Source organism: Elaeis guineensis, chromosome 6 (genome assembly GCF_000442705.2).
Source record: "Elaeis guineensis isolate ETL-2024a chromosome 6, EG11, whole genome shotgun sequence".
Taxonomy (NCBI): Eukaryota; Viridiplantae; Streptophyta; class Magnoliopsida; order Arecales; family Arecaceae; genus Elaeis; species Elaeis guineensis.
Window position 1 is genome coordinate 121755935 of NC_025998.2, and position 24426 is coordinate 121780360.

General features: G+C 38.1%; 2 protein-coding genes and 1 non-coding gene across 7 annotated transcripts; 1 reads left to right on the forward strand and 2 right to left on the reverse strand.

The window, feature by feature from the left end:
* Positions 1 to 1730: 1730 nt before the first annotated feature.
* LOC105060099 (uncharacterized) lies at positions 1731 to 16498 on the reverse strand. Of its 4 annotated transcripts, none has more exons than XR_834363.4 (16): positions 16077 to 16498; positions 15847 to 16008; positions 13537 to 13716; positions 13268 to 13325; positions 13011 to 13061; positions 11646 to 11728; positions 8078 to 8165; positions 7721 to 7765; positions 7565 to 7639; positions 7363 to 7431; positions 5492 to 5607; positions 4107 to 4219; positions 3152 to 3226; positions 2697 to 2817; positions 2505 to 2571; positions 1731 to 2332 (listed from the first exon to the last, which is right to left on the reverse strand). XR_834363.4 is itself a non-coding variant. In XM_010943701.4 (16 exons), exons 1-16 carry the CDS (start codon positions 16328 to 16330, stop codon positions 2206 to 2208), a joined length of 1689 nt encoding a protein of 562 aa, XP_010942003.1. In that variant the 5' UTR covers positions 16331 to 16497; the 3' UTR covers positions 1734 to 2205. The 4 variants fall into 4 exon arrangements, 2 of the variants coding, with proteins under 2 accessions (XP_010942003.1, XP_019711268.1); XM_010943701.4 differs by having other exon boundaries at positions 1734 to 2332; positions 3152 to 3231; positions 16077 to 16497; XR_002166339.3 differs by lacking the exons at positions 1731 to 2332; positions 2505 to 2571 and adding an exon at positions 2919 to 2965 and having other exon boundaries at positions 2725 to 2817.
* A 121-nt stretch (positions 16499 to 16619) lies between these two features.
* TRNAQ-CUG (transfer RNA glutamine (anticodon CUG)) lies at positions 16620 to 16691 on the forward strand. The gene has a single exon. It is a non-coding gene; the product is annotated as a tRNA-Gln (tRNA).
* Positions 16692 to 17104: 413 nt separating this feature from the next.
* LOC105060098 (probable LRR receptor-like serine/threonine-protein kinase At2g16250) lies at positions 17105 to 24115 on the reverse strand. 2 transcript variants are annotated; one of them, XM_010943700.4, is made up of 5 exons: positions 23811 to 24115; positions 21708 to 23686; positions 20428 to 20553; positions 18163 to 18185; positions 17105 to 18062 (listed from the first exon to the last, which is right to left on the reverse strand). In XM_010943700.4, the coding sequence occupies exons 2-5, from the start codon at positions 23618 to 23620 to the stop codon at positions 17506 to 17508; spliced, it is 2619 nt and encodes an 872-aa protein (XP_010942002.1). In that variant the 5' UTR covers positions 23621 to 23686; positions 23811 to 24115; the 3' UTR covers positions 17105 to 17505. The 2 variants fall into 2 exon arrangements, with proteins under 2 accessions (XP_010942002.1, XP_073115799.1); XM_073259698.1 differs by having other exon boundaries at positions 21708 to 24115.
* Positions 24116 to 24426: the final 311 nt, after the last annotated feature.

Below are 24426 nucleotides of genomic sequence, written 5' to 3' on the forward strand. Positions count from 1 at the left end.
GGAATCGGAATCAGAATGGCCAAATTCTCTGAAGCATTTGGTTCATGACCGGAATCGGAATCAGAATCGAAATTGGAATAAAAAATTGAATCCATAGAAGAGAGTAGGGATTGAGTTCTATATAGATTGAGTCATTCCCATTCCACTCCAGAATCGGAATCGGAATGAGACTCCTCCCAACCAAACGGTTGGAATGAGAGTCACCCATTCCGATTTTGATTCCAAATCCTCATTTCCTCTAACCAAACATCTCCTAAATCTTAAATAAATTATATTCTTATAACCAAAATAAGAATCAAGTCTTGAACGATCAGCATCTCAGAAGTATCTTTTCCTATGCTAATGTTAAGAAATTTTTAGAACTTTTCTACACTAAATCTTATGATTTTCATGCTAAATCTTAGGTCCCAATCCTGAAAAATTGGTATTTAGGCCAACTTTTTTTTCTCTAATATGTAACACTAGCATGAATCATCTCTCCCATGTGCAATACACAGGCTTAGAATTATATGTAACATATATCATGGAAATTTACGACATCCATAATTGATTTTTTTTGGGGTAATATGCCTAGGTTTTTGCGTAGCATTTATAATTACTTCATATCTAGTAACTGTAGGGGTGAAACTGGAACAGATACCAACATAACCATATCCACATTTATTTTATTAGATATATATAAATATAAATATGGATATTATTTGAATACAAATATTCATATACATATTTATTTTAAATGGATATGGATACAATTTGGATACTGAAAGTATGGATATAATTATACATATAAGTTAAATAATTAAAATTTATATTTATAGAATTAAAAATATTACTAAATACATGATAAATTAAATGAATAGTATATTTATGTGGTTGTATATATTTTTTAAGAATTAATAAATATCATGTAAAATTATATAGAATTACAGATAGATTTGGATATTCAGATATGGATCGATATTTATCTATCCATATCCATATATATATATATATACTTTTTATGAATATGAATATTAATAAGATCCTTAAATTTTTATTTATATCCAAATTGACTCAAATACGAAAATAAATTGGGATGAATATCCTACACCACTTTCACGCCCAGATAACTTTGACTTGCCCAAAGAAACGCCTTTGTTGCAGCCTAGATGGTAAATTCGTCTACCTTGCTCTACAGCCGGTTTTGTCGCAGGGAAGTTAATAAGATTTGAAGGACTTGGATAGGTTTTGTTACATCATGAGTACCAAACAGCTTAACTGGATCACTCACAACAAGTAACCAGTTAATGCATATCCAAACAGGCCCTGGATACAAAACTGACCACATGCTTTGATAAGTAGCATCGTAAGACAATTGTCTCAGACTCGATGCTCTCCCTTAACTAGCCTGGAACATCATCATGAAGCTAATTACAACTTAGCCTTTTTTTTTTTTTTTTTTTTTTTTTGGTTGCTTAACATTAGCCTCACGCCAAAAAGTGAGCTAGAAAAGCAGACTCTCTGAAAAACCAATTTTTTGCTTTATGTATTTTGTAGGAAAGTATAGAGTATTTAAAATATTATTATCGTAATTTTAAGAGAGAGAGAGAGAGAGAGTGCAGCATTGGTTGTCTTATATCGTGAACTAAACCTTTTCATTCTTCAGATCACTATATTTTCGAACTAAGCAAACTGAAAAACCAAACTTCCTTTTTCCAATGAAAAGCACAGAACACAGAAGTTTTGCAGGCAATATCCACTTATTGATCAACTTGATCAACGGTGAGAACTTTTCACAACCAGCATTTTGCAGTGCAAAATTATTACATGGGAATAATGGAACGCCAGGGTGTGCTCCTGAAGTTCTCACACTTGTCCAGTTTTTGAGTCCATTTAAGGAAATAAGATCAGCACTAAAACTTCCCTGTTTGTATTAAAAACCAATGAAAATCTGAGGCAACATCCAGGCTCTAGGGAATAGAAGAATGACTGACAAAAACCCATACAGAGAAGGATTGGTTTTCTAATTTAACAAGTATTTTTGGTCTTTTATAGAGGCGGGTCCCTGATTAGCATTCAATTCTATGCAATCTCAAACAAATAAACTAGTGAGTGAACAAACATGAGCCAAGATTTATTCAGAAACAATGTGATGCCATGGTAAGTGAATCAGCCTAAATTACCTATAGTTGGAAGACATTTTAGATGATTCTTTCCTCATTTCATTTACGACTTCATATCTTGAATGACGATAGAGGCAGCATTACGACCAGGTGCCCCCATTACACCACCTCCAGGGTGTGCACCACTCCCGCATAAATACAGCCCCTTCAGAGGTGTTCTGTAATCCGACCTGTGTGGAAACAACTGTAAGTGGATCTCATAACCCAGGGCAAAAATGAAGGTGGATGGGTGCCTGTTAATGGAAGTCTTTGAAACTATACAATATCAAAGTAGGAAATTGCATTAAGAGGAAATAGTTGTCTAATCACAGCATACGGTGTTATTGACAATGCTGATCATACCATCGCTTGACAGGTCGCAACAAGAATAGAGAATCCAATCCCATGGCACCATGAAAGATATTCCCTCCTGTATAATTTGTTTGAATCATAAGATAATTAATATTAGTAAATAAGGAAATGTTTTATTTGAATGATGCTTCTAATTTCGAGCACATGTTGAATTAAATGTAAATCCATTTGGTGAAAATTTACCAGTCAGGCCAAACTCATTTTCAAGATCAGGTGGTGTCAACATGTCATAGCCGACAATTGATGAGCAAAATCCTGGTGCATATTCATCGATCAACGAGAAACATCTTTTAGCAAATGATTCCTGAAAATGACATGCTTGTAAATTAGTACAAGCGTCCTTGAAAAATTGGTTTTCAACATGCTGACAGATGCAACACAACATTGAAGTTGCCATCACCTCACCTCCATCAATAGTGCAAAGATGTAAAGAAATATCTGGGTCAGTCATACTGCATTGAGTAGGATGATAATTATCTTTACTAAAAGGTATATGCTGGTTCAGACAAAAACAAACTTAACCATGAACCAGTTGTATGAAATATCTGAAGCTGCAATGCTCTCCAGAGACAACGATAAAAATATGCACCATGTCTACAAAGCATGCACAACATATAAGGAGTTTCAATCCAACTCACTCGGATATTAGCATCTTTCCAGCTGCCTTCTGAAAGTTTGTAAGGTGTATATTGGATAAAAAGATTTATCACATGCTGACCTAAAACAAAAGGATGTGTCCTTTATTAATCAAATTAGCATAGAATGGATGGAATACATTAAAAAGGAAAATACTAATGCCAAAAGAAAGTTTTTGACTAGTTTTGAACTGAATTTATCACAAGTAACTCTACACGTTGCTTGACATTCACACTAAATTGAAGATATACTTTTAGCAAGAACAAGTCTATGTCAATATTGCATTCCCTGTCAACGATATCACAACATTCTATACATGCCATAAATGGTCGGATCTCTCCCTCTCTTTCAATCAACCAAAAAAAAAAGAAAGAAGAAAGTTCTATATATGTCATTTATAAGGTTTAAAATTAAGCAGCAAATATGAAATAGCAAGAATCATACATTATGAGTAAAAGAAGTTTAGATGAACTCATTTCCCTCTGTGATGTTGAATCATCTCAAGTACATGAACTCCAGACTTGACATCATGACTAAAAGAAGTTTAAATGCCACATAAAGAGTTCTCAACTCCAAATTCTATGTTATAGTATTTAATATATTCTCACAGCCCAAAAAAAGAGGGGCAGGACAAATGACTAAGCAGCCAAACTGGCTGAACCAAAAGTATAGGATGAAAGCATCAGAAGGAAATATTCTCTTCTCACTTTTACATACGTATGTAGATAAAATCTAGATAAGCTAATAAATTGGAAAGCTATCTGTTAACTCTTGAATATTTTTACATAATAAAAGAATATAATGATACTGGAATTCTTCCAGATCACATCTACATGATAATTTTCTTGATATTAGTACATCAAGTACCTAAACATCTTGTCAAATAAGCTAAATCTTATGGTAGGATTGACAAAACAACAATCCACTATAAAAGCAGCAGACACAAATTTGTCATACCAGGTGGAGAAATGGTTCTGTCCAAAACAGAGGGGATTGTCATTTCAATAAGAGGTCTTCTTGATGGTACACCAGTCAAGGCATCTTTGTATGCTAAATCAATTTCTTCCATGCTTGAGAAAAAAGAGTAAATCAAAAGGTCACAAAGTAATCTTAAAACCAATATCTTCCAGGCACAAATTTTTGAGGTAAATACTGAATACGTTACATCCAAGTAAACAAACAAAATTTTCCACAATAATGACATAATGTGCTGTAGCATATGAATAGATTTGTTCAAACTAAAACGAAGAAATGCCAAACATGATCAACCAGCTTGTGTCACCTCTTTCGAGCTTCTATAGCATGCACAATGCACATGTTTTGGGATCTTTTAATAGTTAATGGTGGAAAAGATTCCTATAGAAAAACATACATCGACAAAAGATTTAGCTTTTGCCAGTCAGGTTTTAAATATGGTTGGATGGGGCCATCCTGGTTTCTCTGTGAAATAAGACGCCCTGTGCACTGACACTCCAGACAATGGATGTCCCATCTCATCTTGGTCCATTTCCCAACTTGTGCCATTTTGACACTTGAGGTGTGATGCCACGCCTCCCTCTGGTATTTAAAACCATGCTTGTTGGAAGAAATGATGAATCCAGGTGATTTAAATAGGTAGCATCATGCTTGATAGTTATGTTTATGGTCATGATTGTATATGGATTGCTAAAACGAGAATTCACATTAAGAATAAAAATATAAAAGAAAAATTTACAAGTTCTAACAGCTGATAACAGAACTAAAATGAAGAAATGAATGATAACCAATCATGTCTTTTCATGCTTTCAAGTTACTGCAGTACCTATTATCAGTGAGAGAAAAACATGGCAGCCTATATCCAACAAGCTTGATGCTCACTTGTTAGTAAATTAATAGAGGTAACAAATCTTCCAGTTGACAGATATTGACCATGAGGCATCAGATTTTCAGCCCATGTAACTGAAGAATTAACAGAAAAAAGTGAGACATACTTTGGTCTATGTACCAGAGTAAAAACTTGGGATGGGAATTAAAATTAGCAAATGCCTTGTCAGAAGGCTTCACTTCCCAACCACTTTACCAAGTTTATATCCATATACCTGCATACCCGAGACTATCATCAGCAGACGACAGACCAGATTCTTTAGTATCAGGTATTATACATTTAAGCTTCTGCCGTTAATGCATGAAAATATCAGTGCAATTAAGCAATCATTTTTACTGAAATAAGTAGCAAGTATTTGGACTTACAGAGATGCAGATTCTCTATAAGAAGAACTGGATGAAGATATGAAACAAGTTGTAGAGTACAATACATCAACAGTCAAACAGTAAATCTGAAAACTTTCATACTCTGAGCATACCTCTCAGATCCAATGTGTATGGTGCCAATATGTTGAGGACCTGCCTGTGAAGGATTAGGCTTGCAACACTGAAACTGTGGCAACTTATCAACAGCCAGGTTTATTTTTGTTGTTCCCTGTCCATTTAAAAACATGCAAATTTAAGTTTACATCATCCAAACTGTATATATGCCTCAGGAATTGGGGAAGATTTACATATATTCATTAACATAGTGTTATACAACCTAGGGCTGGGATTGCAAAAAATGCAAGTTCTGAGAACTAAGATGAAAGTCTAATGAAAGCTGGTGTAGTAGTTGTTGTAAAAGTACAAGATCCATGAGTTTCTACTTGTGGTTGACGTGCGCTGACAGTCAATTTTAGGCTCTTGATTGTTTTAAGCAGTAAATATGAAATATATTTGGTTTCCAACAAGAGACCCATTATCTATTTCACATGTAGATGTGAAATGCAAAAAGGGTAAAAATCTGAGAAATGTGAAGAGGGTAAAATGATCAAAGAAACTCTTCCAAAGCCTAAATCTGAATTTTAATTTGAAAAAGAAGGATAAGTAATATAAATGAAATGATATACACAGTAGGATGGCCAATAGATAGCAAACTAACTATTTCTGTATCAAGAATCTGTTAGCACAAAAATGAATAAGAAGATAAGCAAATTCTATAGAATCAAAATTCGGTGAAGGAAATCAGAATTGGAGATATGCTTCTAGTGAGTCGTGTAGATGCTGCAAGATTTTAGATTAACAAGTTAAATAAAAAGAATACATGCATGTTATGACCTAGTAGTGGAAATGCAAATGGCTTATGCAGTAAAGATGGAAAGATGAGATTGGTTGTACTAGGAAAAATAAAATGAAACTCGGTTTAAGGTTATACGGATGTGCATGATCAAGATTATAGAGGGGGAAATTTACTAAATGATTGTAAATGAAAGAAATCCCATGAATAAATCGATGGAAGTTGTGAAAAAGTACTTGAACATGCTTGAATTCGACTTATATGACCATTAAAAGAAACAAATGGCAAAGAAGGATTGACAAAACTATGCCGAACAAAAAAGCTAAGGCTTATTATGGGTATGGAATGACAATTTATCATGTATAAAATGGTTGCTGGTTGATCTGAGTTCTCTCAATAGATTGCATGAGGCCGACTTTTTTGAGGGAAAAAACTATATCAAAAAAGCCTGTTGCCAGCAACTAACTTTTTGTGTGATTTGGTCTAGTACGACAAAAGCCTAAGAATGCCTCAGCAAGTATATAGCATCTTAAATTTGTGAGGAAGTGTACAAAGAGTCAAGAGAGAGATTTTTAGTGAATTTGTCTTGAAGATCCAAAGAAGGATTTTAAAGAGAAATATTAGGAGGATGCGCAGATTAGGAATCAAAGCAAGGTGGTGCCCATATACCATATTGCAAAAGGGTATTTTGTTTAAATGCAACAAAAAACTTAAATTCACCTTATTTCATGACACAGAATCCTTCCTTTTTTATTTTTCTCTCTATATCTCCATCAGTTTCCTAAAGCTGATGTATTGCATCATTTTAATTCGAAAATAAGAGGCTGTAGTTCGATATATCAAGTTGTTCACTTTGAGAAAATAAGGCTAGAGGCAAATATCTAGCTAAATAAAGGATGCTTATATATGCTGCACGAACATTCCATTTCTTGGAATGTTACTAATTCCACCAAGACAGGCAATAACGAAGTAATTATTTCAATATGAAGATAAATTATCCAGCAAACACTTATGAATTTATAATGTTCGGACTTTGGATAAGTTCATAAAAAAAAGTAAAAAGAATTGTTATCATATCATTGTATTAGATCTTTCATAAGGTAGAAATAACATTATACATGAGGACCTTACTGAGCTGTAGTCGGAGTTCTTTATAGCACAAATGAAATCTTCAGGAAGGACATTTGGAGGTACTAATTCCTGCAATAGAAAAGATACATTGTAAGTTCACTTGGCAATACGATGCTGACTATTTCAACAATACATCTGCACCTTAAGCATCACATCAGGAATGGCTGTGGAGAAAACATCATAATCAGCACATAAAATATACCACAAAAGTTCGATAGGGGGTTGCATTTGATAGAACAACTGATGAATGCACCTCGGTACCATCTACCAGTGCTACCTGGGTAATTGCATCAAATGCACAAAGGTTACAATAGCTTGATCAAATATATTTACAAGGATCCAATAAGATAGGACTCACCCCTGTTACTGCTCCAGTGTTCTCATTGATTATTATTTGAGCAACCTAATCAACAACACTGGAATATTTAACATAACAAGAAATTGAAAAAGTTGCACCAATAGAACAGGAACGAAACCAGAACAGGTTTTTGGTACAGATATTACAAAAGGAAGCAAAGATGAACAACTATGGCATCTTATGTTTCACTGATGAGACTAAACATCAAATAATTACCTAATGAATCTAAAGATGACCATATATCATGCACCAAGTTAAATGGCGATAAGAAAAGAATAGAAAAGTACAACTTCAACCTCTAGGCTACTTCTACAGGAAGCATAAAGGAAAGGATATCAATGGTCAACGGAAGTATACCTCTGCATCTGTTACAATATGAGCCCCAGCTTCACGTGCTGCATTACTTATAGCCAGTGACACTGAGCCCATTCCACCTTCAACATACCTACAACATGATACTTTTTTTAAAAAAATATTTCCTTTACACATGATATAGTAGAACTTTCATTGGTTAGGTGTGTGCTTTTCTTTTTTACTACCCATGCATTATGGAAAAGATCACTTCCACAATACACTATATGACAGAAGAAAATAGTTGTAACACATCGACAGATTATGTGTGATACCATAAACTTGTTCCTTTATATCATATGAGGCACAAGGCTAACAACTGTTAGCTCAGTTGATTGGCACCTGTCCCCTAAGGGCTTGCCTTTGGAGGAGGTCCAGGATTCAAATCCTGGGTATTTCTCCACAAACAGATGAGGCACAAGGATTAACCAGTTGATCTCCACCAGCTGTTGATAGGTAAACTGACTATCTTTACCAAGTTTCACATGTAGCAATTAGCATATCACATGTGGGAATTTGATCTGATTCAATAAGCCAACTGCTTCCAACCAAATTTAGTTGGGTTTGGATCAAGAAAAATTCACATTGGATCAGGTCCAGATAAGGATTTCCAACATAAAATCATATGGGCTGGACTCAGGTCAAAGACCATTTTGGGCCATCAAGGTGTCAGTTTAATGGTTTGTCAAATTCCACACTTGCTAATTTATGCTTATCAGCTTTAGCAATTGATGCACAGGCCAGCCGAATAGCCCAGTTCTAATGAGAAGAATTTGAAATGATATATAACTCCAATGGCCACAATGAATCTTAACAATATTATGTTTATTAAAACCCTAAAAAGCAGCTGCTTTCATGACATGCCTCATCTTCAAAATATTACCTCTCTAGGTAATCCACAACCAGAAACTAATTTACATCTCTCAGAGTAGCACAAGTCTCTCTCTCTCTCTCTCTCTCTCTCTCTCTCTCTCTTTCTCTCTGACACATACACATGCAGAGACATGCACAGACACCTTAGAAAGCTGTGTATTCCAAAGTCTTTAATGTTCTACAAACTATACTATCCAAAATGCAAACTATTTAAGAATTCAAGTAATCAATATATTAGTTTGGATTCTAAATATGGTACTTCTGCAATTCGTTAATGATCTAACATAATATCTGGGTTCTTGCATGTCAGTCATATTTAGAAATTCAAGACTCTGATGCTTGACTTTGCATACAGAGACATATATACATATATGTATATGAATGTATATTTTAATACTGAAAGAAGCTAATGTGTGTAGGTTTAAGTTGTTGGTCAAGATTGACAGTTTGTGGACCAAGTCTGATAGGGACAGGTCAATCAGATGAGGTTCTGTAAAAGAGGTTAACCTACTAGCAGGTCAGGTTCCAGTCTGAGTCAAGCCTATAGTTGTTAGAATGAGATGCTGACACTACCAGCCTATCTTATGTCAGGTAACTAATTGTCTGAAGCTAACATGCTGATATAGAAGGAACCTGATGTGGTTGGGTTAAGTTGTTGGTGGCAATTGATAGTTTGTGGGACAAGTCAATAAGGTGAGGTTGCGTAAAAGAGGTTAACCTACCAGTCAGCCAGATTCAGGTCCCAGACAATCCTATAGTTGTTAGGATGAGATGCTGACCACTACCACTGTAGTATGCCAGGTAATTAATTGACTAAACCTAACAAACCGATCCTTTGCTGCTGTTGCTGCTGCTCCTGTCTTGTGTTTGTACGATCCTTAAAACTATACCACCTGTTTCATAATTACCAAATTCAAGCTTATCATGAACCATCATGGAATCAAGCAGAACAAGTGGACTCTATAAACTGCACAAATTTAACTTGCTGCACTAATAAATGAATAAAGACATCAATTCCTTCATCTTCTCAACTAAACACAAATCACATGGTACAAGTGCCCACCCCATGATGGCAGCACTTGTCCAGTTGATTTTCAGAACTAGCAACTGACAAAGGAAGTTTGATGTCCATAAAATAAACTTGGCCAAAGTTTGGTGGTCAACCTCACAAAGTACCATTAGGAGAGAACAGTTGTTGAAAGTTAACTAATAACAAGTCTTACAAGAAAAATCACCCAAAACCGTAAAGGTCTGTATCATCCCTCTAACATCTTCTAAGATTTAAGGTATCTTCCCTGATCATTTGCATTGTTGGGCCTCCTCATATTTAGCATATTATTCGTTGCTTGTTTTTGCTTTCAGAATTGCATTGGTACATGACAAAATCAGAACCCTTGTCTATGTTACTTTAAAATCTCTCTCTTGTGCCCAGCCACTTGCACTTCATGTGCATCACCCTTTTCCATTTTGATTCATCCTGAAATCGTTTTGGGAATCTAGCTTCGAGAACCATTTGCCATTTCTGCCATGTGAAGTCTTCATGGATATTTGACCTCCACTTCATATTATTAGCACTAAAATAGTCAATGGTTTCCAAAAATCATTCTGGGTAACCACTATAAACTACATGTCATCTTGTGACTATTAATCAACTTTGCCAGATTCATTAGCCTCCAACTTAACCTTTTTTGTCATTATTGATTCTTATCTTCACATCTTTGATTAGTTGTTAGCATTGTCTATTTGGGCACCCATCTCAGGTAAAACCCTACTTCCCTCAACTTCTAAGTTCCAGCCAGTCTCTCCATCTACAGCTCTTCCATCATAAATCATGCACTGAACAACTCTTTCCAACAGCTTTCTTAGCTTGCTCTCATGGACCCACCTTATCACTAGCACTTCATATTTATCTATAGTTAGTTCACATGCTCATAACTTGTCTTCAATCATTGGTTCAGCTCACCAATTGCATCGTTGCAACTTAGATACTGCATCATCAGCATGATAACACCCATACTGCAGTGTTAAGTCTAAATTTGAGATGTTCCTCATGATTGAATTACCCTATATGTTAAAAACTCAAGGTATATGTCATAACTTAAAGCCAAGGTTCGCAATCTCGATATTGCACCTTGTACTGATACCCGCTTGGTATAGCGTCGATACACCAAATACTGGGATCAGTTCGGGATACCAATACTCAATACATCCCCCATATTGTATATCGGTCTGATACTAGTATAGTACAGTATGCCCAATACACACCAATACAAAATAGTATGACTTACCATGCTTAAAACTTATGAAAGGGCAGAGGGCTACAAAATTCTGCAACAGTTTCTTATCATGTAATGCATGCACCTGCGTGAGATCTGTTGCATTTAACTCATGTATATGTGGTGCTCCAACTACTCCAGATGTGTGAAACTTCTGTTGTTATATGCATTTGGGTCGATAAATAGTAGATGAATTAGCACAATGATTTCTATCCTCCTGTCACCTCACATATCACATACCAAACATTAAGATACATAATAAATACAAAGGCATAGGTGAATTCGTGGAAGTTGTATTTTTTTTTTTCTTCCATTTTAAGATATAATAGAAAATGTGAATATCATTCTATACACAACAATTGAGGTCCATGTTCCAAAATACATAAAGTGAACAGAAAAACTATGACAGCAAGTTAGATGCATACGACCAAACACCACGTTCACCATCAGTTTCACCCATCACATGATGTAGTAAAACGTATCCTGAGCCCGGTGTGTGGACACTTGCCTGCACAAGAGGTTCATGAGCCAAACATTAGTCTCTGTGAAGAAAATTGATAGCGGAACAATGATGCAGCAAACAATAGCATTTAGAAGATTACCAAATTCAGACTGAAAGGATGTTTTTTCCAAACTTCATACTCAAATAACAAAAAATAAACTAAGCTATTTTTGTTAAAAAACAGAAGAGCAAATATAATTGGATCTGCAGTACCTCCCAAGCCAATGCCTCTAATTTGGACAAAAATAACCAATTTAATGTAAATTTGCTTACCAGAAGCCTAAACCTGTCATTAGTGATAGAAAATGCAATGTCTTAAACAGAAATCTAAATCATGACTCATCTCCAACTTGTCCATACATGTCAAATCTGACAAGGTTCGACATGAGTACTGAGTTTCCTGCCCATATGGAATTCCGCTGTGGACATATTTTCTACTAAAATTAGGATGCACAACCTTCATATCAATTGCTTTGGCCAAATCATTACCCAAGGACTAGGGTCAAAAACAATTGCATACAAGTCAGTAAAAGTCCTTAAAGGATATCATCACAGAATCAGTACAAATCTTACCAAACCATCCCAACCAACAACAATATAACTTTGCCTCTCAGAAATCTTTCCAAACAGCGAAAGCTTACTTGCATGACCTAGCTTAATTCTTCTAGTCTCTACCATTGATAACATCACTCTGAAGGCCACTTGTGTCATCAATCATCGTCCATAAACCTTTATGGGGAAAAGAATCCTTGGTCACTACTTTCAGCCCTTCAATGTGCAGTACTTCTGATACTAAGTATTTATAATAACGTGTAGAAAATCAGAACAGAACCTAAAATTCCATTTGGATCACTTAATCAGCTAAGTACCACTTTCTACTAAATCTGTTAGCAGTGACCAGTGACGGTACCTGCCAAATTCCTTGATCACGGCTTATAACCTACTTAAAATGCCAGTCCATGGATGCTTTTCTAAAACTTAAAAAGCTGCAAAATACATGCCTTGAGTAAATTATGTCAACCACTGTATTGTATGTCAACAGAATAAGTCAAGATGGGAATCGAGAACAAATTGAATCCAGAATACAGAGAAAATTGCATTCAACAAATTTATATTGTTTAAAAATCTCTAAAATATAAGTTTGTGGGAAAGGATATCTCTCTAACAAATGGCAATGAGAACACAATGTTAATGTCATTTTGCACTCTAACAAAGTTTTAAATTAAATTAATTGAAGAAAATGAATAAAACTTTTCAATGCAAAAGAAATAGCTCAAGGAATAGCTACCATAGACCCTATCACAGCATCTGTGGCAAGTGTTGCCTTTAGCACCTCTGTCTGTGTGAAATAATCAATCAAAAAATATATTAATTAGTAATCAGATCAAACTCTGGTAACTTTGTCTATGAATCTATTAATAGGAGAAAGCCTGCAATTTTCAAACAATAAACAGGGTGGTTATAGATCATCTAGACAGGGCACTTAAAAGAACAAATACGAATACTGAGGATTTTTCGTGAAAGAAAATGAAAAAAGATGATGACCTCAAACCAGTTATTCAGAACCTTTGATGTGGGTGAAAGTAAAAGATCCATAAAATCCCTGTCGAAAGCATTATAATTAGCATTAAAACATAAATAACACATCATTACAAGTGGCAAAACGGGTGAATCTAAAGTTACTTTATAAACCATATTCAACAGATATGCATATTAGCATTCAAAAGTTCTGAGCTACCTGGATCCACATGATTCTATAGACATGCAAATGCATGCAAGTCCCCAAATGGATAATAGAAAAGACAAACACTTACAGCATGTCCTTTTGTCCCAAGTTAACAACTCGATGGAGACAACGACTCCAAAATGCAGATACATGTAACTTAGCATTCAACTGACCAAGAAGGGATGGAACATCGTGCCTAATTTCTGGTGTTGGTGAATCTAAAAGAAAATCCATAAATTCACAGAATTTCTGCAGCTGCTTTTCGTATCTGCACAAAAACCATAATTGGTGGAGATTATCCTGAAATCAAATTCATGGAGCTAATTCATACTATCAAACTCCAAATCTAAGGAATAGGGTTTTATCTTAATTCTAGTTAAACAAAGAAATTACCAATCCATACCACTTACCATTGTCCAAAAGTCATGAAACAAAACATGAACAAGGAAATATGAGATCTCTAACTTTTGAAAAGAGTATGATAAGAACAAGTAACATACTAATAGAGGATTCGAAAACATAGTCATACTGCTTGTTTCACCCAAGAAAAAAGGAAAAAAAAAAGTATTACTGCTAAAACCACCATTTTGATTTGTCTGTCCATATGCATGTTTATGCACAACTGCTCAACCAACAGAGGTAGAGGATGGAAATGGAATATATGGACGATAAGTACAACATATTGCAAAACTAGGCACTTAGCTATTTTAGCATCACCTTAAAAGTAAACGATAAGACAGGTAATAGGCTGATCTGATGATCCATATGTTTAGCACTTACTAGGCTTAGCGTTAATGTGAGTATAAAATTGCTTAATTGAATCTGTTCCAGGACACTTCAGATTCATCAAAAATTAAAACAAATGTGATGCATAGCATGACATGACTTATGATTGAAGCTAATAATTGATATATAAGGTAGCCCTTTATGACAGATAAGTTAAGGTGTGTAAAAGTTCAAAAATTATAACTATATTCTAACTGACATAAGGCACTTCCCATTAAGATCTAGATGATCCAAGACATAAAAGCAAACAAACCGTAGGATCTATGTAGATGAACATGGTCTAACCTGAAAAATACAATGAAAAACATAGTGTGGATACACAGTATATGTATCAAAAACAGATCAGGACCATCTTATCAGTTCTCTTTCCATCTAAGCTAATCCTTGTGTGTATCTTTGTCCACAAAACTTTACCCAGCCTCCCATTTCCCTAATCAACCCTCATCATGAGGCAGATGCATTGAGAACTCTGGACTTGCCCACATTCATCTTCTACATCTCATCTTTGTTCTGCCTAGAGGATATTCCATTAGTTGTCCATACTACCTTTCCACCTCAAAAAGTCCCATGAAGTACTACAATTTCAAGATTGGTGCTTGATGCCTCATTTTTGAAAATCAACAATACCAGCCACCATGATCATGGATTCTAAATGCAGTGACAGGTTTATTAGAATTAAAATAAGTAACACTTTTAAAATATAAAGAACCATTGCCTTGCATTTAGAGAAGATACATATAGATTAAAATTCTAACTAAACTAACTCTATCAATGAGAAAAAAAACAAATTGGTCATTTTCTACTGCATGCAAAACACAACAGTCAAAAACAGAACATAAAAATATTCTAATGGTTTCTCAATGCCGCATCAGACAAAGAAGTAGTGTGTGCATGTATGCAATTTATAAAAGAAATGTACATGAAATGAGCTGAGGGGACCTCTCACCTATACCAACATAGAATATTAAATGTCACATTACACAACTTAATTATGAGAAAATGGAAGAAAAAATTAGCTATTTAGAAAGCCTATGGAGAGGAGAGGCACAAGTTTTTCTCAAATGTAAAATGAATTCACATCTCAGGTAACTTAACAAGATGGTTATAGAACAACATCTTAGCCTAAGATGTATTTTATAAAAGATAAAATCTACTGAGTTCTAAGCTGCATATGGCTCTCAAAGAAAACAAGCCAATCAAGGATGAAGCATAAAAAGCAATACAAATTAATGGTTTCTGTGGAACGTATTGTTGAGATAGAATGGAAAAATAATTCCGAAACAAATTTCACAAAGTACAATGAAGTTAACGAGTTCATGGAACCAAAACAATGAATAGTAAACTATTCAACTTAATTTAACAAGATGAAACATTGGACGAAAACAGTCGTGCTGTTTATGTTTAAAGTGAAGGTCCTCCTAATATCCATTTTTTCTGAACTAGTACACAAACTCCATCAATCTAAATGAGTAGCACAATGTCGCTGGTTTTTTGTTTTAGGAATAGGACAGTAATTTTGATGTAATTGTTTGCGTACATAACTAGAAAAACCTCTCATTCCATCAGATTCAAAGATGAGTCCATCAAGAGAAGTAGTGGAAGGAAGTAGCACCTCGGATAAGTCATGGCGTCCTTCTTCGAGAACTTGGCAATCTCCGAATGGTTCAAATCACCATCAGGACCCAGTAAGAGATAACGCCCATCAAGACAAGGAGTAAACGATGAAGGATTCCTTCGAAGAAGCTTCAGTCCGTGCCTCCCCAACTCGAGGTCTCTAAGCCAACTCAAATGAGATCAAGAAAAGAGAAAGAAAGTAGAAGGCTAAGGAGGAGGAGTGATTACCGGATGACGGAAGGACGGAGGAGGCTCTGGAGGTAACTACAGCGGGAGAAGTGGAAGCCGGGGACGATCTCCTCGGTGACAGCGGCGCCGCCGACGAGGTGGCGCTTCTCGAGGACGGCGACGGAGAGGCCGGAGCGGGCCAGGTAGGCGGCCGCGGTCAGGCCATTGTGGCCGCCGCCCACCACCACCGCATCCCATCTCCTCTTGCTAAGAGACGCGGCGGCGGAGGACGCGAACCCCCGGCGGAATGCCATAGCTTGACCCGCTGGCAAGGATCTTTAATACACGAAACGAAGGGAACTAAGAAAAGAGAGGAGCCAGTGGCCGGTGGAGTCCGCAGCGTCGGGAGTTCTGGTGACCGGTGACCTGCAGCGATTTTGGAAGCTAGCGGCGTGGTGGCAAACTAGACAAGCAGCAAACGCGAGCGCTGGCATATAAATTATAAACGACGCCCGATGAACGCCCGTCGGTGAAATAAGATAATATTAAATTTGACATATAAAATTTTACTAAGTTATTTTACTAGTCTCTAGTTCCATCAACGGTCCCATGGTCTAGTGGTTAGGACATTGGACTCTGAATCCAGTAACCCGAGTTCAAATCTCGGTGGGACCTTTATTTTTTTCTTTTTTCCTCCAAATTAACCTAGACTTTTCGTGATACTTCACATTCTTTTTTCCCCCCCTCCAAATTAATCTAGAAATAAGATGGATTTTGCAGAACAGCTGGAAGGGAAGGCTCCTGTACTAGTTGATATCTCTTATGTAGAGGTAGACTTTTTGCTTGTATTTTTGTAGATGTTTATTTTTTTTCACCTCAATTTAATCAGAAATAGAGGGAAAGCTCCTATACTAATTGATCTCTCTAATGTGAAGATAGACTTTTTGTTATATTTTTGTAGATATTTAATTTTTTTTTTTTCACTTCAATTTAATCAGAAATAGAGAAGCACCATTTTGAGATGGAGTGGGGATGGTCACCGAGAGAGAAGGCCCACGCATTCATCACCCTTATGCAAACATAGAAGATAGGAGAAAGCCTTTGATAAAACGACTCCGTCACCAAATTGACATCACTCATGAATGAAACAAATGAGGAATAAATTACAACAGAGAGCATTGCAGTTTGTGCTTTACCTTGAAACAAACCAAACTGCACATGATGAAACTACTTGTATCTCTACACTTCACTGTCATTGCTGATCATACAACCGCAAAACTCTGAATTGCTGAACGACAGTACTCTTCCTCCACCAAACGTGTTGGAAGTGAAGCATTGCCCCATAATCCAATGAATTGCGCCATGCCTACTTCGAGTAAGTGCTCGGAGCAAGGACTGCAGAACAAACACCCAGAGGTGGCAGGCACTCGAACAACCAGCCAGCCAATCAAATATTATCCAACACTTGATAAACCAGAAAACCTTCTATCTATTCATCAAACTCGCCTACCAACCCTAATGGTTCAGGGTAGATCTCCCTTGATGTCCTCCTGCATGAAAATGAGTGGTCTCCTCCACTCCCTTGAGACCTTGCTGTGGCTGAATATTTCCGACTAGCAAGGTCTGAGGAGCTGTTTCGCCAGCTTACAAACAAGGCGTTGCGCCATGAACCCCAAGATGATGTAGTTCTAAGCTGAGCAGAATTGGAATGGCTCTCCTCCCTCACGACTTTTAGCGGGTTCTCAAGAGCTTTCAGAATGTACCTGGCAAGTGGTCGTTTGGAAGGTTTTGGGTCCAAGCATGACTTTGCTACAATGGCCATTGCCCACACCTCCTCGAGGTGGTCTTCATCCACAACAAGAGTTGGGTCCATGATCTTGGTCACCAGCTCCTTCTCAAATAAACTGATGTAAGTCAGTGTGTGATCCAGCCAGTCATTCATGGCAGGACTGTCAGAACCACTGATGCCAAGCTTGCCAGTAACCAACTCCAAAAGCACCTTCCCAAAGCAGTATACATCATAGGCGCATGTTGCACCAGGAAAGCCTGAGTATTTACCAGGCAAACAAACAATAAAGTCAGCTATCCCTGGATGGAGACAGAATAACAAGCAGGGTAATTAATTAAATTTTCTGCAAGCACCTACCAGAGACGCCTTGCTCAGATGGCCTGCACGTCATGAAAAGAGAGAATATATTGTCAGAACATGAATGAAATCATTGAGTTTTTACTAATCAATTCAAAAAAAAAAAAAAAAAAAGAGTCTAGAGCGATATTGGCTACCAGCAGATATAACAGCCATCTTTAAGGCGGTAGGTACCAAGTTCCAATACAATACTTCCATGCATCAGCATATACATAAGAGTAGATTGGACATATACTTTGAAATATTGAATAAGATATCTTCCTACTCTGTTAACAGTAGTTATTGAACTTCTAGAACCTCGAAATTTTGAAATGTTGCTTTATCCAAAAAAACAAATGTCATGGCGTGCACATTTTGTGCAATCACGACTTTAAGTATCCTGAAGTGGAGCAAACCTTCAGTTTCATCCCTTACATTTTGGTGAAAAAACCTTCAATTTCCCTTTATAACTAGAAGCTTGCTTGAATATCAACATGAAATGGATGCGATGTGAGATTTTAGGACACATTATAAACTTTCTCCAAAATTTTGGGTATCAAACCAACCAATTTATTCTACCAGCTTCCAAATTTAATGTCTTCTATATCAAGATATAAAGTAGAGATCACTTTGTGGACATGATCTGGGATCTAGAGAATAAGTTATGCAAGTAGCATTAGTATGCTCAGAAGATAGAATTGCATTTCTCTTCATTTTTATGTCAATGGCCCTAGAAATGGGCAAAATAGTGGCAAGCATAATCTTTCTCCATGGAGAATTATTTGGCTTCAGAAATTTTGCAGGGTCAAAAGCAGCTAGAGAGAACAAAATCGCATTTAAGTATTCAGAGGAACTATTTGACTCAAGTGGTATTAAGCCAGCAAAAAGTTTATGATCTGAAAATAGTGTCATATTAGTTTTCTATCATGACTGCCCCTTGGCTTCCCGTCGTGGTAAGCAAATCCAGTTAGTGTCTGCAACATAAACATAAGAGGCACATCCTCAGCAGGGTCAAGGTAAGTAAAATTGGTTAATGCCTGCAATATGAACATAAGAGACATCCTAAGCAGGACAAGATATTGACCACTGCTTTTTCATGGTCTGGCAAGTTTTTGATTGCAAGGATTCACAAATAGTGTTTTATGGATATCTCACCCTAAAGAAATATTTAATCATATAAGCTTCATTAACAGTTCTTATCTGCACCAAATTTTGAGCATTTTTCTGTTCTTCAATTTACTTGGAATCAGCTTTTCAGATTATGTATTGCTACGAGTTCCCATCCAAGCATAAACCTCTTGGGAAGTGACGTTAGATTCCTTCTTAAAACTTAGATCAAAATCTTATATAGCATCCCTCTTCTCTTTTCCATATCAATCAAAGAACAGACCCTCTCCCAAATAGAGCGATCTCTGACTTATGCTCCATATATCTAAAACTTCACCACCTATCACAATTTCGCCACATATCCACCAAACCTTCCTCCTCTCTTTAGTCTGTAGCAAGGTGTACCGTATCATAATGAACCGGAATGTACGAGGCATACTATCCCATATCAATTGGGTATTAATATATGGTACAGAGGGCATACGGACACTCGATACATGGTACTGATCCCCATACCAAGCGTATCAATACACTGACAAGATGGCACTAGTATGGGACCCGGTACCAAGACGGTAGACCTTGGTTTGTCGACTCATCTATTACTTGTAGGCCCTTCACAGTTTCCATCATTCTAATATAAAAGCTACATAGCTTGCCTTGGAAATTATGTTACATAATTTTAGTGAAAATTAGAGATCTGCAAGTGCAGGCCAACAGGCAGATGTGGTTCCATGTATGAATTATAATTTGTTGGATTCTTCATTCAACATCATATCCTTTCACCTGTTGTCCACAGAAATCAAGCAAGTCATATGTACATCAACATTCCAGAAATTGGGTATCAAGATTGTTTCACAATATGCATATTTATTAAGTTTATGTGATTTAAGGAACTCCTAACAATGTGGAAATATCTATCGGTCTAAAAGTTAAAAGAAATAAACATTGAAAAATAATGAGGAGCAATGACTTTTAAGAGTGTTGTCTGGGCATAAATGAAGAATCAAAAGTATCCAACGTACGGCAAATTTATAATAGCAAAAACAAGGGGAAAAATGGTTCTGAATTAAAAGAAGGACCAATATAACTAGGGTCTGAATTTCCAAAACAACATAAAGGAACAACCAACAAGCAAAGTGCCACCCATATCCTACTATGAAACTGGAAATGGAAACTTACTGTGATGATCTCAGCATCCTAGTGAAGACATGCTGGCCATCTCCTTGCTGAGTGCACATCTCACTTAAACTTCCAAGTCGCACTTCATATTTATCATCTAGAAGGATACTGCTTGCTTGAACATCTCTGCAACCATAATTGAAAAATAAATGCCTGCACTGGCTATGTGCGCATGCATGTCTTGGTGTTTGGAAGCATTAATAATGGTATAAAGGAGCATGTATTTTCCTGTTTGATTTTGATACATCAAACTGAGGGGAAATAGGGAGTGCTAGTCATCTCAAGGTCTCTGTATTAACTACTGCTCTACATATGCTGATAGCAAAATGGAGCTGTAGTCTTCTCTCCCACTCACACACTCTCTCACTTGATATATGGATAGTGAATCATCTATGGTGACATGATCCTTGGGTTGGTTTGAACTGGATCCAAATTTCTTGATCTAGACTCAACATCTTAAATCATTTTACTTGAATTTGTGCAAACCTGTTGTAGTTTTGCAAGTTACAAAAGTAACTCGCTTTTAAGAATTCTCTCCAGGTTTTAAGACTTAAATCAAATCCACAGGTCTAGACTTGTGGCTCAAAGCACAACCAATTTTATCACAACGCATCATTGAAAGTTCTGAAAAATTATAATAAGAGTCTAGTGCATGAAGTAGTTACTTGAGCAACAGAGAATTTCACAAGTAGCACTCATAGAGACACGAAGATGTGTATTAAATATGTCGCTTTATCTTATTATTTGTTCCTTGAAAATGAATTTGATTCTCAACTTTGCCTTTCATCAAAATTATTTCCGTCACTTGTGGATTCTTGAAGGGTTGCTTCCAGGTCTTATTAACACAAAGTACAAGCAAATAATGCGTATTTCCCTTCTCATCAGATAGTAAAATGGTTCTAATTTCATGGTAGGCCCCATGCTTGCCCAAATTTGTGTTGACCAGAAACATAACACCATGTTATAGGTGGCTAACATTAAACTGAAGATCAAGGACAGAGGCTCCCAAATTTGATGGATCTACTTTGACCTATAAAGATGACCCTATAAAGGAGGTGTAGGGCTTGTGCTAATTGTTCAAGTAAATGGTACTTTGAGATTTAAGCAAGTACAACTCAAAATATGAGATGATCAATTAAAAGGAGAGATTAAATAAAATACGATCATTTCATGTTAGCAACTTGCTATGGGTTGTCTGACATCTCTTCATGCAAGAAAAAAGTAGTGGGAAAGGAAAATAAATAGGAATGGAAGTAACATTTAAAGAAATTAAACTGTACCTATGAACCAGAGGTGGAGTACACTCATGATGAAGAAAACATAAGGCCTCAGCCACCCCTATTGCAATCTTCAACCTCTTTATCCAATCCAAAGACTGTAGCCCTTCTTCTTCCCTCCCAGATTTCGTATACAAAGCACTAGACAGGTCCCCATTTGGCATAAGCTTATATACAAGAAGCTTCTCATCCTCTTTCTCCAAACAGTGGCCAAGGAATGGGACCAATCTTGCATGCGAAACCTTGGCAAACAAATTCAACTCCATAACATATGCTTCCCTCATCAAAGTCTGCACATTGATCCTCTTCACGACCACAGAAGCCCCATCCTCTAAAACACCATAGTATATATCTCCTGAGTTCCCATGCTTGATAAGGTTCAGGGGACTAAACTCTGATGTTGCCTGAAGCAACTGCTCATATGTGAAGGCATCCCCCACAGCAGACAATTTATCTGTGACCCCTAAAGAAGGCGGCTCCTGCGCCACCCTCCCAGATGGAACTACATTGGCAGTGATGCCCCTCTGTTCAGCAGAATGAGCTCCTCTTCTGACCAAGGATAACACAAGAACTGAAACCAAAATGGAGACAAGTGCTAGCCCCCCAAGTACCCCTGCCAATATATACCTCCAATTCCTATTGCTGGATGGAGCTGAGGCTGGATCCGGGGGAACGGCGCCATCGTAAGTTATACCTCTTTCCATGTAGAACTTCTCACATTCAAGTGTGCTCCTCTGATTTGAAACATTTTGGAAGCAATTCATTGCGAAAGAGGTATTCATACTCAGGCCACCGGCCAATACTGTTCCTTCAAAATAATTATTCGAAAGGTCGACAAATTTGAATCTTTGGAAAAGAATTTCGATTCCAGAAGAGATTGATCCATAGCAAAGATTGTTTGAGAGATCGAACACTCCACCAGTGGCATTGGCATTGCCAGGCACGCGGTTGGGAAGTTCGCCGGTGAGGTTATTGTTGGAGACATCAAGAAGCTCCAATTCTGGCAGTAGAGACCACAGTGAATCCGGAAGACCGCCAGAAAAGTTGTTGCGCCTCAGTACGACGGACCGGAATCGAAAGGCGCCGGAGAAGAGGCTCTCCGGCAAAGAACCTAAGAGGGAATTGAAGCCGAGATCGAGGGAGACGAGGAGAGAAAGATTACCGAGCTGTGGCGGAACCGATCCGGTGAGGCTATTATTGGAGAGGATTAGGGTTTTGAGGTTCGAAAGCGTCCCGAGAGCCGGTGGGATTTCGCCGGCGAGGTAGTTGGAGGAGAGATCGAGATGGGAGAGGTTGGCGAGGGCGGCGAGCGCCGGTGGGATGGATCCGGTGAGGGAGTTGTGGGAGAGGTCGAGGTGGGTGAGAAGCCGGAGGCCGCCAAGAGTTGGCGGGATGTCGCCAGTGAGGGAGTTCCCAGCAAGCGAGAGCACGGAGAGACCGGCGACGCGGCCAAGGGAGTCGGGGATGACGCCGGAGACGGCGGCAGAGCGGAGGTCGAGGGCGGCGAGGGAAGGCGGGAGGCGGGAGCCGAACCAGTCGGGGAAGGGGCCGGAGAGGAGGAAGCCGGAGGCATTAAAAGAGACGAGATTAGTGAGATTCTGGAGGCCGTCGACGGCGAACCGGGGGTTGCGCCGGGCGAACCGGGTTCTACGGAGGCCAGAGAGGTTAAGTGAAACGACCCGGCCGGACCGGCAAAGGACACCTGTCCACTTGGAGCAAGGGTCGGCCCGGCGAGGCCAGTCCCGTGCGCGGAGGCCGAGAGAGGAACGCAAGCTATAAAGCGCGCCGAGCTCGACAGCAGAAGTTAATGGCTGACACCGAGCCAAACGGGCACGTTGCAAGAAGAAGAGAAGGGAGAAGAGAATGACCAACAGCGAAGGAGACGTCATGGGAGTACATGGTGATTTGGATCTCATTTGGTGGTCACTTTTGGTGCAGCTTGGTGCCGGAAATGGCAGGTGTGCGTCCACTAAATTTCGAAGCTGTTAGTGGTGGTCACGTTTCGTGTTATTTTTGGGAAAAAAAAGGATAGATAGCAGAGGAGCAGCTGCTATGATTGAGCTGAATTAAAAGAGGGGATATTAATGGCAAAAGGGAAGACTCAACTGCCACTCTGCTCGCGTCTTTAACGGTCCTTCGTTTTCTTTCTCGCCGGAGGGAGTCGGGACCAGCCGGTTCGCGGCGGGGTTGGACCGGGGAGCTACTGCGTTCTATTTCTTTATATGAGGGGTGGGGGAGGGGGAAGGGTTGACCCACGGAAAACCCGGGAGGGACAGCCAGAAGAAGAGGCCTCGTCCTGGACTGTTTTATTTAATATGGCGCTCTCTTGCTCTCCTTCTCTCTAGTTCGCTGGGTGAAACGTTGAGGGCATCAATGGAGGGTCTACTTGGAGGAGAGGGGATGGGTTATGTGAGAGAGTGATTATAAGGGGTTACAGGGGTGGTTTTCTACTGGGGTACAGGGGGAAATTTCTTCTTTGGTTCTTCGTGTCTTTACGCAAACATTCTTTTCCTCTTGGGTCAGGTTGTATCTTTCGCGCGGGATAACCGTTGGATCGTGCAATGGTTGCTTCGAGATCTGTGTAGCGGATGTAGGATAGGGTTCAGAGTGCTTTCAGATCCGTGCAGGGAGCGATCCGACGGGCAATATCACCAAAGAAGATGAATCATTCTTTGGCGCGAAAGATACAACCCGAACCCGTTTGCTCTCCCTAGAACCAGGA

What these genes read in the sequence shown, in the direction of transcription:
- LOC105060099 (XM_010943701.4), bottom strand. Translation starts at nt 16,330, where the DNA reads ATGGCATTCCGCCGGGGGTTCGCGTCCTCCGCCGCCGCGTCTCTTAGC. An exon ending in ACACTGGAGCAGTAACAGGG is followed by an intron (nt 7,640 to 7,720) that starts GTGAGTCCTATC and finishes GCAATTACCCAG; the next exon opens with GTAGCACTGGTAGATGGTAC. An exon ending in TTGCGACCTGTCAAGCGATG is followed by an intron (nt 2,333 to 2,504) that starts GTATGATCAGCA and finishes GTTTCCACACAG; the next exon opens with GTCGGATTACAGAACACCTC.
- LOC105060098 (XM_010943700.4), bottom strand. Translation starts at nt 23,620, where the DNA reads ATGAGATCCAAATCACCATGTACTCCCATGACGTCTCCTTCGCTGTTG. An exon ending in ACTCCACCTCTGGTTCATAG is followed by an intron (nt 20,554 to 21,707) that starts GTACAGTTTAAT and finishes TTATGGTTGCAG; the next exon opens with AGATGTTCAAGCAAGCAGTA. An exon ending in AGGATGCTGAGATCATCACA is followed by an intron (nt 18,186 to 20,427) that starts GTAAGTTTCCAT and finishes CATGACGTGCAG; the next exon opens with GCCATCTGAGCAAGGCGTCT.